Source organism: Gossypium hirsutum, chromosome A05 (assembly GCF_007990345.1).
Source record: "Gossypium hirsutum isolate 1008001.06 chromosome A05, Gossypium_hirsutum_v2.1, whole genome shotgun sequence".
NCBI classification, from domain to species: Eukaryota; Viridiplantae; Streptophyta; class Magnoliopsida; order Malvales; family Malvaceae; genus Gossypium; species Gossypium hirsutum.
Window position 1 is genome coordinate 100,295,907 of NC_053428.1, and position 13,078 is coordinate 100,308,984.

The following is a 13,078-nucleotide window of genomic DNA, read 5'->3' on the forward strand; positions in this document are numbered from 1 at the left end:
GCCATTTGAATTTTTTACCAAATTGTTTTTATGTTTTAAATAAAGAATTCCTTATTATTTACTCTACTTTAAATAATGGTAAACTATTTTTTTAATGAAATTTTAAATTTCACTACTTTGGCATCAGCTGGAAAATTAAATGAGAATATTTTTTTCTTATTATATTATTAAATAAAATTTTGTACAATATATAATTAATATCTATTCATGGAAAATCTCTTTTTTTATGACTATTTTCACTGAAAGCATTTCTTTTTTAAAACAATTTGCTTCTTTTTCACTCATAAATTGTGTGTGACAAGTCCAATTTTCTTGAATATTAAGTCTCTTTCTTTCTTTATCTTAAAATTTATTTTTAATTTAAAATTTGACAAAATTCCTAAAAGAATAAATAAATGAGAGAACTTATAGAATAACAAAAACTTTCAAAATATATTTGAAAATATAATAAAAAATTACAGGCCAAATTTTTAGGCTATTAATCTCTCATGTGAAAGTAAAAATTAAAGAATTTTCTTTTCTTTTTTTCGAAATGGGATGCTAGCAATAAGGTCTTTTGAATATAATTGGCGATTAAAGAACACCAAAAACAAAGCCAAATTTTTAATATGAAAAGGTTGAGTAAGAAATTTTAGTAAGTTAGGAGGGTATTTTAGGAAAATAATAAGATTATTAATTATTTGAATTTGGTTGAATTGGCGTAAGAAAATAAGCATGTTCTTATAAAAGGCCACGTGGATAGTCCAGATTCGACAAATCTGTTAGCGCTATATCATCTTATGGGCCTATTTCCCAAATATCTTATCACACTTTATTTTTGGGCCAGACTACCAGAGTAGGAGCAAAACTAGCTGTCTTTTCCTACTATATTTTTAACCATTATTTCTTTTTATAAAAGTAGAAATTCTATTAATGGTGTAACACAACTTACAGTCGCTTGTTCCCATCCTTTTTCTGCTTCATTTTATAGGAAAGCAGAAAACTTTGATCAAACTGTTGCACAGTGACTCCTACACTGGCAGCGTTAAAAACGAAACTATCGGAGAATTAATGGTTGATAATTGCATTTTAGCCTCTCAACTATCAAACTAGGTCCATAATTAGCTTCAGTCAACGTGATGACAACGTTAAGAGGCCTCCACTTTTCTGCATTAGTCTTCATGGAAATGAAAACTAAAACTAATAACAACTAAGAAAAAAAAAACAGAGTGAATTACACGAGAAACAAGTAGGAAGAGTAGCAGGGAAAGTAATTAAGGAAGAGATGTTTGGGATATTCATAAGGTGTTCCTTTATGTATTGCATGAATGAATCCTTTGCCAGCAAAGGTGTACACAGTGGAAGAATGTCCTTGGTAGGAAGTGAATAAATTGAGGACGGACATCTTACCATTTCCCTTTTTTTACAACCATAATGGCAAAGTATAGCATTAGCGGCTATTTCATAACTCCACTCTTCCTTATGCATTTCCCATATCAAGATTAGTCTGACCTCTATGACCCAATACATCCAATCCAAGAAGTTTTTAGTATTTTTTTTTAAACAATAAAACGAAAAATCGACCTCAATTTTTTTTAAAATCAAATCACCATAAACAACTCTATATTGAAGTTGGTATATCCCCGATTAAATTAGTTTCTATTATTAAATAAATCAATATCATTTACCTTTAACAAGGTGGATGTGAAAATTTCCTTCTTTTTTTTATAAAATACGAGACATTAAAAACCCTGTTTTGCTTTTTCTTTTTTTGTTATTACAAAATATCATGCAAAACCCTATTTACACAGTAATGGCTCAAGAACTTTGAGCATTTGATCTTACAGCTACGCTACATTTTTCTAACAATTTCTTCCTTCTTCAGTACTACTAGTATGGCCAACTTGCATCTAGTCTCCGCTTTCGGTTCGGTTGCACCAATGGCATTTTTACAGGAAATGCACAAATAGTATAAAGCTTGCAATGTTGTTCGTGCCGGATATTATTGGGAAGCCGATAAAAATTTATGGAACCGTTGTACTCTTGCCTGAGTATTATATGATCCGCATTTTGGTGGCGAATTTCTTCTACTACGATAGAAGAAATCTTCGGTGTCCAACACATAAGAAATCTGAACATAAAATATAGATCATACTTAAAAAAAAATTTAAATTTTTTTTAAAATAATACATGCATATGCGATTTATTATTAGTAAAGAAAGATTACCTTGTATGAATTGCAAGCTATCTTGTTCTCTAAGCCATTAACCAGTTCAACGCCTTCCATAGCCATGCAAACGGCAGCAAATTCATCTAGGTTTGCATATTTTTTCTTGTTTCTGCAAAAATCTCAGCAGAGAAAAAGCCATATTAATGGCTGGTTATTGTATGGGGGTGATCCAAATCTTTGCTACAATAAACTATAATAACACGAGGGGCTGGCAGAACCTACGTTTACAGGCTACATTTTCATATGAATGCTAATGTTGTCGGTTATTACCTCTTTAGCGTAACACCATGTGGTTCCTTTTTCCCAGGAAAGACTGATTGAAAATCATTGTGCAAAAAAGCTGAAAAATTAGGTTCCATTGAAACAGCAAAAGCCTCGGGTTTTTCAATCACATTGTCCATCAGCTGAATAGATAATCGAGATGGAGAAGATGACTGTAACAAGGGAAACAAAATAAAACAATTATACATGCAAACAAACACAAACGAAGTATAGCATTTCATGTGCCTTAGTTTGTATTTCGGTTCGATTCTTTTTCCAAAAAAGTGGTCGTACTAAAGGGGTATGCAAACTTACACATTTCAATCGATAAATATTCTCCTCATGAAGGAGGACACGCGCATTTTCATAATACACTGAATCCATTGTCCTTGCATGTTTCCGGGATTTTTCATACTCAAACAGTTGAAGAAGCTTATTATCCATCTCATCTGTTGCAACAGCTTGAAGCTGCAACGAAACCATCATTCAGTACAGTAGGAAAAAAAAAAAAAAAGAGGAAGACATGAATGATCATCAAAGAAAGCAAACCTGCTTAACCAATTTATATATTAACTTGTCCAATGTGAATAATACGTATGACTGGTTTCCTATTATTGCCCGACATTCATCTTCAAACTTCATATTGTCAGAAGATCCATCAAGTAGACTGTACAGTGCACTCATAAATCTGTGTAGCAAAGAAATGAAGCTTTTGAATTAGAATAAACCAGGCAATATTGTTTGGCAATACTATTGATTTGTAAATCACCTGGCATAAAAATCTGAAGAACACGATTCTTTTGAGTTTTTCCGCTTTAACTCAACACCTGTTGAGTTTGTTTTCGCAGAAAGTATTCTTTCATATAGGATCTAAACAAAAAAACCAAAGATTGAAGAATACTTGTTAAAATGTAGAAAGAAAAATTAGAATAAATAACTAAATGACTCAGGATGCTTACGCACTTGATGAAATCTGAAAAGAACATAGAAATCATCATTTGCATAAAAAACCCGAGAACTGTTTTGATCTTCTTCAGGAAAAACTGCAGGTACGTGTTTCTCAAGAGGCTTCACCGTAAAAAGAAACCGTTCGGAAGTTGACACAGACATGCCATCTCCTGCATGCATATCATTCGTCCCTTCGGCTTCACCTTCACTCTCGGCCTTACCATCAACTTCATCACGCTCAACCTCTTCCTCTTCGTGCTCTCCACGAGAGCATTCATCACCTGCAGACTCACTGCCTGATGCATCATCACCAGCCTCAGAGGCATTTTCACTATCCTCATCATCAGCATCTGCATCATTTTCAACTCCAGCATCCTTACAATGTGACCCTTTTCCAGACTGATACTGTCCACTTTCAACACTATGCTTCGCCACTGGAACAGCCTTTAGGCCATTATCACCATAAGCAACAAAATTATCCTCCTCAAAATCACCATTAGGTGATAATTCACCTTCTTCTTTCTCAATTTTCAAGGGACCAGCAGGTGCTTCAAGATATCTCCTAGCATTAGTGTCATCTGTAGGCCCTCCATTAACTAATAGAGCATGTTTTGTTACATCACCACCCTGAAATACCAAGAAAATACACACAAGCATTTTACGACTAAAATATTCAAAGCAATAAAAAGATGTCAATTATTACTATATTTTACAAAAGCAATTTGTAATATCAGCTTCAACCATGCTAAGTAGAATACAACAATCGACAAAGCATAAACTCATACCTCTGATGTGTGCGGAAGGTCTGCATTAGCTTCAGGTTCATGATCCTCACCAGCTGCAATGCTACTAGGTCTAGATGCTGCTGCATGACATCATTGAAATTCTAAATCGCAGTATTGTAACAAAATTTTGGAGAGCAGGGAATAAAAAGATGAAATTAATAGTAAAAACTAGTTCAATGAACAACAACATCAGGGAAAATAAATGTCAGATTCTTTCAGATATACACACCTGAAGCCCCTTCAGTATTGCTTTTGCTGTGATTATTTTCAGCTTCAAATGCAAGGGCTCCAATTGCCAGCATGTTTATTCCAGGTTGAGTGTTCTTCTTTAAATCATCTCTAGATAAATGACTTGAGTGTTCTTCTTTGGCTGAAGTTTCCCCATTTGCCAAACCATTTCTGCAGGAATTAGTTAATTCAGGTGAACCATTCTCATCTCTGTCAGTAGCAGCCTTTTGTTGTGTGGAATTAACAGTAGTATCAGCTCTGGGACTTCCACCACTTTCAGCAATGCTTGACGTAACGCAGTTTACAGCAGGATTCTGAGCTTTACCAGCATCATCAGTACCCTCTCTGCCATTAGGTCGAGGAGGAATGCCCGACATTGGCTCCAAGAAAGTGGTCCACAGCCTCATTACTTTACTTAACTGTTCTTTAGTCGAGCACATCTCTTCACATGAATATTCTATAAGTTTATATAGGTCTTCATGAATGTCAACATCCAAATATTCATAGTTGAGGTGTGGAGCTAAGGGTTGTCTGTGACCAGCAACACTAGCCACAAGAACGTCATCCTCTTTCTGGTTCTTCTCTTTCAACTCCTTGATTTCAGCCACTAAAGCTGTAATTGGAGATAAGGATCAATATGATGGGATTAAATAAGCTAAGTAATAAGAATATAGAAGATAGAAACACCCTCAAGAGACCACGGAATAGCATGCAACAATACTTTTAAAATCTATCAAACTTGCGGCTTTGTTACAAATGAAAAATTTCCCTCAACCCTTCAGCAGGATATCGCAACATTTGAAATCACATTATTAAAGACATAATTAATGGTTTCATCAATGGTAAATTTTTCAACATAGGAAAATGCAGCATTTTGCATCGTTGGTATGGAAAGTCCTCTTACATTTTACACTCAAGTTCTTCGAATCCTGCTGCTTGAAATAGAAGCTGCGATGATCAAGTGATTTATAATGGTTTTTTGAATAAATTTCAGCCCAAACTTTGTTAAAGTCAGAACGGCACTTTGTCCACTCTTCTTGCTTCTGCTTCAGGCGAGTTAAAATGACAGGCAATGCAAGAGCAGGGTTTTTATGTAATATTTCCATTACATCAAGACCATGGTCACCATATAAACGCTCAATGCACCTCAAATTTAGAACTGCAGTGATTCAGAAGGGATCAAAAATAAAAAAGATGAACGTCCAACTAGCAGATAGTAGGGTATAATTCAATGATCAAGTAATAGATACAAACCAGTAAAGTATTCTTCTACACGAATTGGAGAATCCATATTGATTTTATTTTCATTAATGCTGTTCAGAAGGTCCTCAACACGCTTGGCAGTTGAACTCACAGATTCTAGCAACATATCCAGTTCAAATCTACAAGCAGTAGACAAGAAATCCATTATGTCTAGAAGGATCCAGTACATTAAGTTGTGATCGGATAACATAAGGACCAAATAACAAAGAGAAACAAAAACAATTACTATATTTGTTGCATACATAGTACTGGGACATATAGAGGGCAGTCGGCATATTTTACCTATCATCCTCACATCTGAATAAGCTCTCTTCATACTGATTTCGGCGCATGTGCTTAAAAGAATAATCCTCACTTCCTGAAGTCACAGATACCCAGTGATCATTCAGCACTTGAGCGCCAAGCCCTGATCTTTGACTTGCCGAAGGTATTGGATACTGAAAGACAAACACCAAAAAACATCAAAATCAGAATATCAAATCAAGCATAATTCTCATTTGAAAAAAATAATCAAAATTTTATACATCATCAGGCAGAAGCCGATAGCTTGGGGTACAACGTTGGCAGTTGGAAAGGTCAAGTTCCTGTATGGATTTTGCCAGATACTCCCTATATCTCTCCTTTTCCTTAGGCCCCTCCATTTCACTCCTCTGTTCTCTATCTTTTTCCTCTATCTTCACTGGCCTGGATATATGTCCATTTCCACTAAGTGATTCTGCAATCAAAGGGGTAAACATCATTGCAACTTATATGTATGCAACAATAAGTTCTCAATAGAAACTATTTTCACTTATCAACCAAAAAAAGGGCCCTAATAAAGACAAAGCTATTGCACAATCAAAGCCAATTTCATTTCCTATGAACGAATGTGAAAGATAACCTTTGATACACACCACTAGCTGTTTAACTACTTTACAGGGAACAATCAAATCACACAATTCATTGACTTCTCTTCTAAGGAAGTAGAAAAACCCCACATGTTCTTTCTCATATCACCTATAGAAATCCTTGGCAAACCCCTGCACCTGATTCATCCCCTCAAATAATGGGTTTGCTGGAGAAACTTCCTTTGACTTGGTGTTGGTGAGATGGAAGTATGAAAACAATAGATGTGACACAACAAATAAGGCTTGTTGCCAAGACCCCATCCTCTTGCAATATAAATATACACACATGAGATTTTATTTGCATCTTATAACATTAAACTATGCAAATAAGAGAATAAGACAAATGAGACAATGGTTGAGAAAAATAAGAACAAGTATAACAAAATGATACAAAGGGAAGATATCAATTACATACTTTTACTAATAACACCAGCAAGAAGCCCGTCTGCAGAAGACATTTGGGTTAGAAGCAGCCGTGAGGATAATCAAAATAAAACTTAAAAATGATACTTCAGCAGTTACCAGTATTCTCACAACACTCCAAGAACTGATTGAACTCATTCATAAGATCTGGATGCTTGCAAAGTAAATCAGTCACCTGACATAGGCAAAACCAGCAAAGGTAGAAAGTGAACATGCGCCTCTTGATAATTTTACAAAGATAAGTGGATTGAATGAAAAGTCAAATATAACATACCAAATTTTGCAAATCATTTCTTTTTATTATTCCATAGCTATAAATATTAAGGCACTTTAAGAATGCCTGGTGGTCATCAGAACTGCATAGCCTCTCCTTAACTTTCTCACAGAATATGAACCCTTGGTTGCACATGCCTGAGATTTGAATAGGAAAAACCTAAAACTCATAAGGTTGATATATCAAGGACAAGAAGAATGTGATTAGCCCCTTTCACATTACACAAGCACAGCAAAATATTTGAAAACTTAGAAGGAAAGGCTGAAAAAGGTCATTAACAATCATGTGCAAATACAAAATTCAAAAGAATTTCCCTTGGGTTAAAAACTTCTTAGTATTTCCCAATATTATGATTACACCTGATGCAACTTCACCCTTGAAGAGTTATCTATTTTTCCTATCATTTCCCCGAGTCTATCAATACCTCGGAAATATTAAGAGCTGAGTTTGCTAAAACATCAAGATGGACTACCTAACCTGTTAGTACTTTTCCCAGCAATAGATCACTTCAAAATCACAGGAAACAAAGATAACATGCTTATACAGCTTCCTTCCAGTCAAAAGTCAAAATATCATTGAAAATTGCAACTAACCTGATTTAACCATATCTCACATCTTCATCTAGGCAAAAATAAAACTACAAGCTCATTCTCACCAGTAAATCACATAAATGATTGATGGAGAGGAGCACCTTGAAGAATATATAATGACTACTTTATTAGCAATAGATGACAAAAGAACAACAAAACAGTCACCCTAATACATTAAAGAAAACTATATAACTATAGTATTTGAAAACAAAAACAAAAATTATAGCTTGCATATTATAAACCAATACAAGCTGTCGAAAAAGTAAATAGACTCACTTTTAAAAGTATCTCTCTCATCATTGGAAGCAAATCCTTCAATCTTCCTTCCCGATCTCTTTTTGTCAGGAAATCGCTGCAAGTTAAAATCCCTGTTGTTGTCATGCTCAGGATCATCATGTTCACGGGTTCTCTGATCCCTACTGTCCTTTTCCACATGCTTTCTCTGGTCCTTTTGCATTTTCAGGATATCTTTATCATCATCCAGTTCAGGACGATCAACACTGAGATCTTTGTCAGCATGGGATGTCATAATCCAATCCCTCCGACCTTGCTGTAAAAAAGATTCCATATCACAAATGCCTCAAAGTAGCAAGTACCAAAAATTGTATATTAAAAACAGTGACAGTTGCCTTGTCCATTTGTATATGCCGCAAGGTGGGTGTAGCAGAGCTTTGCTCATTATAACGCTGAGTTGAAGTTCGACTATATGGAACTTGTTGAGTCAAAGGCGCTGCTGCAGAATCTGGTAAAAATCTTGTGAACTCATCTAGCAGATCAGGATGGTCCTCAAAAAGAGAAGCAACCTAAAGAAAACAGAAAAAGAATCAAGTAATATTTTCTGGTAATAAAAGTTCAAAGAGATTAATATTCAGAAAGCACCACAGAGCCAATGAACACTGGTACAAACCAAAATAAGACATATTACCTCATTATAGACCTCATTTATGTCCTTGTGCTCCTTCCTGTACATATTCAAGATATCCAGGAATGATTTATAAACATACTCATTGCTTTGGAATCGTTTCTGCAAAATAAAATGTATAACTTAGATGGCTAAACAAGGAGTTGATAAGGAGAACGATTATGGAAAAATGGTTTCACCTTTATCTTGTTAACAAAACTGATTGCTTCTTCAAATTCAACCGTCTTTTTTGGAGGAGCCTCATCGTCATGAAGGGTTATTTCATATCCCTTAGGTAGGAAGGTATTAAATCCATAAATCAAGTTGTTGTGCCCTTTGAATAATTCCTTAACTCGGGCAATGACACCAACTGTATCAGTCCTGCAGACGGTGAAAGATGCGTTGAACATTTAGCAGTTTAAAGCAAGTAACACACTTATTTCATTGACTAAACTCAACGTTTCAAAAGTGGATACCTCTGAGCCTTGAAATCCTTCATGACTTCAAGGAACATGTCGTATTTCTCTTTTTGATCCTGAAACATCTCCTTCACTTCCTTTAGATACGTTAAGGCATCATTTGTAGTCAGTTTCTGTGGCATCCCTCCTCCTACCGGTCCTCCACATTCACCCCCTGCTGCTGCTCCTCCCCTTCCCACTCCCCCTCCACCCAGCATTCGGTTTTGCCCATAGCTTCATAGGTAAATAATAATCACAAAATTCAGAACCACAACCATTTGACTTACACAGATCAAGAACTTCAAAAGTTTTTCTTGCTTAATCTAATATGCTTTTAAAAGATAAAGTTTCCAATAAATTAGAAGTAAATTTACTACTTACTACAAAACCAAGTGAAAAAATCCTACTAAGAGTAACGATCTCAGAATCACAAAAACCAACCTGCTTTTCAAGCAAAACATGACAAGACAAGCCAAAAGCATAAACATAACTCGATTCAGGTGGTCAACAGAACAAACCCAAAAGCAAAAAGCTCAACAACATTCCCTGTCTAACCTCATTAAGCAAAGCAATTAAAACTCACAACAATATCCAACTAGTCATCAAACCAAAAACAACCCAGATTACCAATGAAACCAAACTTTCATATAAAAGCAAAACCAATGATACAAACCCTCGAAAAAGAAAAGCAAGCTAGTTTAAACAGATTAAAGAAAATACAACCAACAAAAGAAGAAAAGAAAACAACTTACGATTCAGCCCTCGAAGAACCAAATGGGCGTTTAAATTGAGAACCGGAATATATATCCTCTCTTATTCGCTTCATCCCTGTAAGCCAAAAAAAGAAGAAAAAAAAACAAACATGAGTAATTTTCGAAGAAGTTGAAGAATTGGGTTAAAGAAATTTACTTACCTCTGTAACAGATCTTACAGAAGGGAAAGACACAGAAACCAAACCGTTCTGATCCTTGGTTCTGGTTGGGTTGTGTAAAGAGGTAAAAGAATTGAACAAACACAATATATGTTATATTTATATAAGCAAAAGAAGAGGTACAAGAGAGAAGCTTGGTAAGTAGGGAAAATCCAAATCCAAAAATCAAAAGAAAATTTCTTTTATATTCAGAACACTGGTGAAGGTAAAAGAGAGAGATAGCTTATGTGTTCCTAAATTTGGAAAACAAGACTTTTCTGTGCTATGTCTTGTTCTTCGTTTATGTATTGTGGTTTCCTATTTACTTATTTTCTTTGGGTTAATTCCCAATTCGATTTTATTTTATTTTTTATTTTTTAATTTCCTCCTAATACCAATTCCAAATTAAAATTTGGCAAATTGGGATTGATTTTGGTGACTTGAGGTTGAGGGTGTTTCTGTTTTTTTTTTTAATGAAAATTTGAATATCATTAACATGTATTTCCCTTTTAGGTTTATTTTTTCCTTGTTTATCCAATTAATATTTTTGTATTTAAAGTATAATCACTCCAATACATCTAATCGTTATAAACACTACACAGTATAACTAACTATAACTAATCAAAAGAACTTACACATTTTAACTATCATAAGCCTCCAACCTATACCTCTACTTATGTAATTCATAGTGCACCATTAAACTATAAATAATTTCACTCTATATGAATTCAATTTAAATACATTTGTATTTGTGCTCCTTTGTTTAAATTTAATACTTTTGTTCAATGATGTATTTAAAAATATAATATAATATAATAAATAATAAAACATAATATTAAAATGAAAAATTAAATTAATATGTGAGTAAAACGAATTTTAAATATGTAAAAATATCATTTTAAAAATATTAAATGTACTATAATTGTTCATTATGGTGTTGTCATTAATCTTGAGTTGATGTCGAATTAACTTGTGACATCAACTCAATCAATATCATTTTATAAAGATAATAAAGTGCGAGTAATAAAACTATAATGTATAAAACATATTAAATTAAAGTTTTGATTGAGTGGTAAAGTTAAAATGTTATCAACTTAAGATATAATCAAATATGTTAAGTTAAAAACAGGTTAAACTTTGTAAAAAAGTCTTGAAAACTGTTATTTTTTATTGCAGTTCAATTTCAAATAAAAATTTTTATTTACAGTCCCATTAAACAGTAAATGACATTTTTTAAACAGTTTAGGGACTAAATTGATCCACATAATATTAAAGAAGCTAATATGATCATAACTCTATAATAGAAGAACCTCTCAAGTACATTCACCATTAAAAATTCGTTCATGAACAACAAATAAACATTTTTTTTGGATTAAAATTCTAAAAAATCCCAATTTTTTTAAAAAAATATGAAAATAGATCGAATTTTTGAAAATTTATAGGAATGGACTTTTTAGGTTTTCCATGAAAACGCTTCCAACTGAAAACGTTTTTTGCTACATCAACACTAAAAGTGGCAGTACCTATATATATATATTTATTTGGTGTCACTTATTGATATGGAAATAAAATTTTAAAAACAAACATTTATATAAACCCAAAGTCTCATTTCCATTATTTTCTTAAACAATATGGGATATAATATATGTGTATATATAAACTCATAAATATGTTTACAGTTTGTTCCTAAACAATGTAAGATTGCTTTATTAAATTGTGATATATATAGACAATGTATATATATAGATTCATAAATAAGTTTTATTACAAAAAATAAATTTAAGATAATTATTTAATATAAATTATGATTTTTTAAAGACATATATTATAAAATTTCAGAATGAATTATAAGTTTTCACATTAAAATGCAGCACAAACTATTTTAAATATATACTTAAAAAAATTAAAATCACAACTATTTTAAATATATACTTAAAAAAATTAAAATTATTTTTTGAGTATGTTGAACTAGCATACAATGTGGAAATTAATAATTTCAGGCGCTATATCTGCTGCTGCTGTCGTCGGTTTTAAAGGCCATCTCTTTCACCTTTTTTCTTCTTGGCTTCTCTGTTCCCTTCTGATTTGTAATACTTCTCTATTTTGCACGTTTCGGTTGGCTTCTCTCAACAGGGAGCAATTCTCTCTTTTTTGTTTTGGTTTTTTGTTTTCTGGGTTTTGAATGGATAGGTTAGTAGGGACTTGAGGGGGTGCTAATGTTTTTATGGTGAGGAGACGATAGGATTCGGTTTAGGATGATTTTGGGGGTTGTTGGTGGTTAGGAAGTGGTGAAATGCGGTGGATGGGGGAGATGATGGTACTGTGAGGAAGTTTGGTGATTCAGGATTGATGGTAAGAGGAGATTTGAGGGTGCTTGTGAGGAATGGTGATGAGAGAGGGAGCGTTAATGATGGTGAATGGGGGTCACTGGTTGTGGGAGTTAGTGGCAATGATTGAAAGGGTGAGAATGTGGCGGCAGAATCATGAGGTGCTGGAGATGGTGGACGGTGGGGGTTTGAGAGAGGGCCGAGAGCGATAAAAAAGAACTCTCAGGAGCTCTCCTCTTTCACTTCTCTTGTTGTTTTTATGGAGAATTGATGGAGATGACATAAGGTGGCTTATGGGTGACTGGTGGCAAGGCAAGGTGGCCCAAAGCAGTGGTAGAGGATGGGCGACAGTGACCTGACCGACAACCAAATTGTAAAATTTGCATAACTTGAGGGGCATTTTGTAAAATATCTTCTTTTTTTCCTTAATTTGGGTAAACTACAGGATAATCACACAAAAAATAAAGTTTACAATTTAAGCATCCATATTTCATAATTCAGCCATTTGGATCATTCTCATTAAAATTATAAATAGTAAATTGACGTGACAGTTCAAAAAATCGGTATATAAATTTAACTCTTAATTTTTACATATTATATCAATTTAGTCATAA

The 13,078-nt window shown here is 33.7% G+C and overlaps 1 protein-coding gene across 2 annotated transcripts; it reads right to left on the reverse strand.

Annotated features, from left to right (window-relative positions):
- Positions 1 to 1,684: 1,684 nt before the first annotated feature.
- On the reverse strand, positions 1,685 to 10,429 carry LOC107959802 (paired amphipathic helix protein Sin3-like 2). Of its 2 annotated transcripts, none has more exons than XM_016895957.2 (23): positions 10,141 to 10,429; positions 9,980 to 10,055; positions 9,246 to 9,461; positions 8,970 to 9,150; positions 8,794 to 8,892; positions 8,498 to 8,671; positions 8,145 to 8,418; positions 7,279 to 7,415; positions 7,104 to 7,179; positions 6,997 to 7,026; positions 6,219 to 6,409; positions 5,977 to 6,131; positions 5,686 to 5,813; positions 5,336 to 5,590; positions 4,433 to 5,044; positions 4,204 to 4,280; positions 3,434 to 4,045; positions 3,240 to 3,340; positions 3,020 to 3,158; positions 2,786 to 2,938; positions 2,480 to 2,643; positions 2,207 to 2,318; positions 1,685 to 2,110 (listed from the first exon to the last, which is right to left on the reverse strand). In XM_016895957.2, exons 2-23 carry the CDS (start codon positions 10,051 to 10,053, stop codon positions 1,982 to 1,984), a joined length of 4,089 nt encoding a protein of 1,362 aa, XP_016751446.1. In that variant the 5' UTR covers positions 10,054 to 10,055; positions 10,141 to 10,429; the 3' UTR covers positions 1,685 to 1,981. The 2 variants fall into 2 exon arrangements, with proteins under 2 accessions (XP_016751446.1, XP_016751445.1); XM_016895956.2 differs by having other exon boundaries at positions 4,204 to 4,283.
- Between the last annotated feature and the right edge of the window lie 2,649 nt (positions 10,430 to 13,078).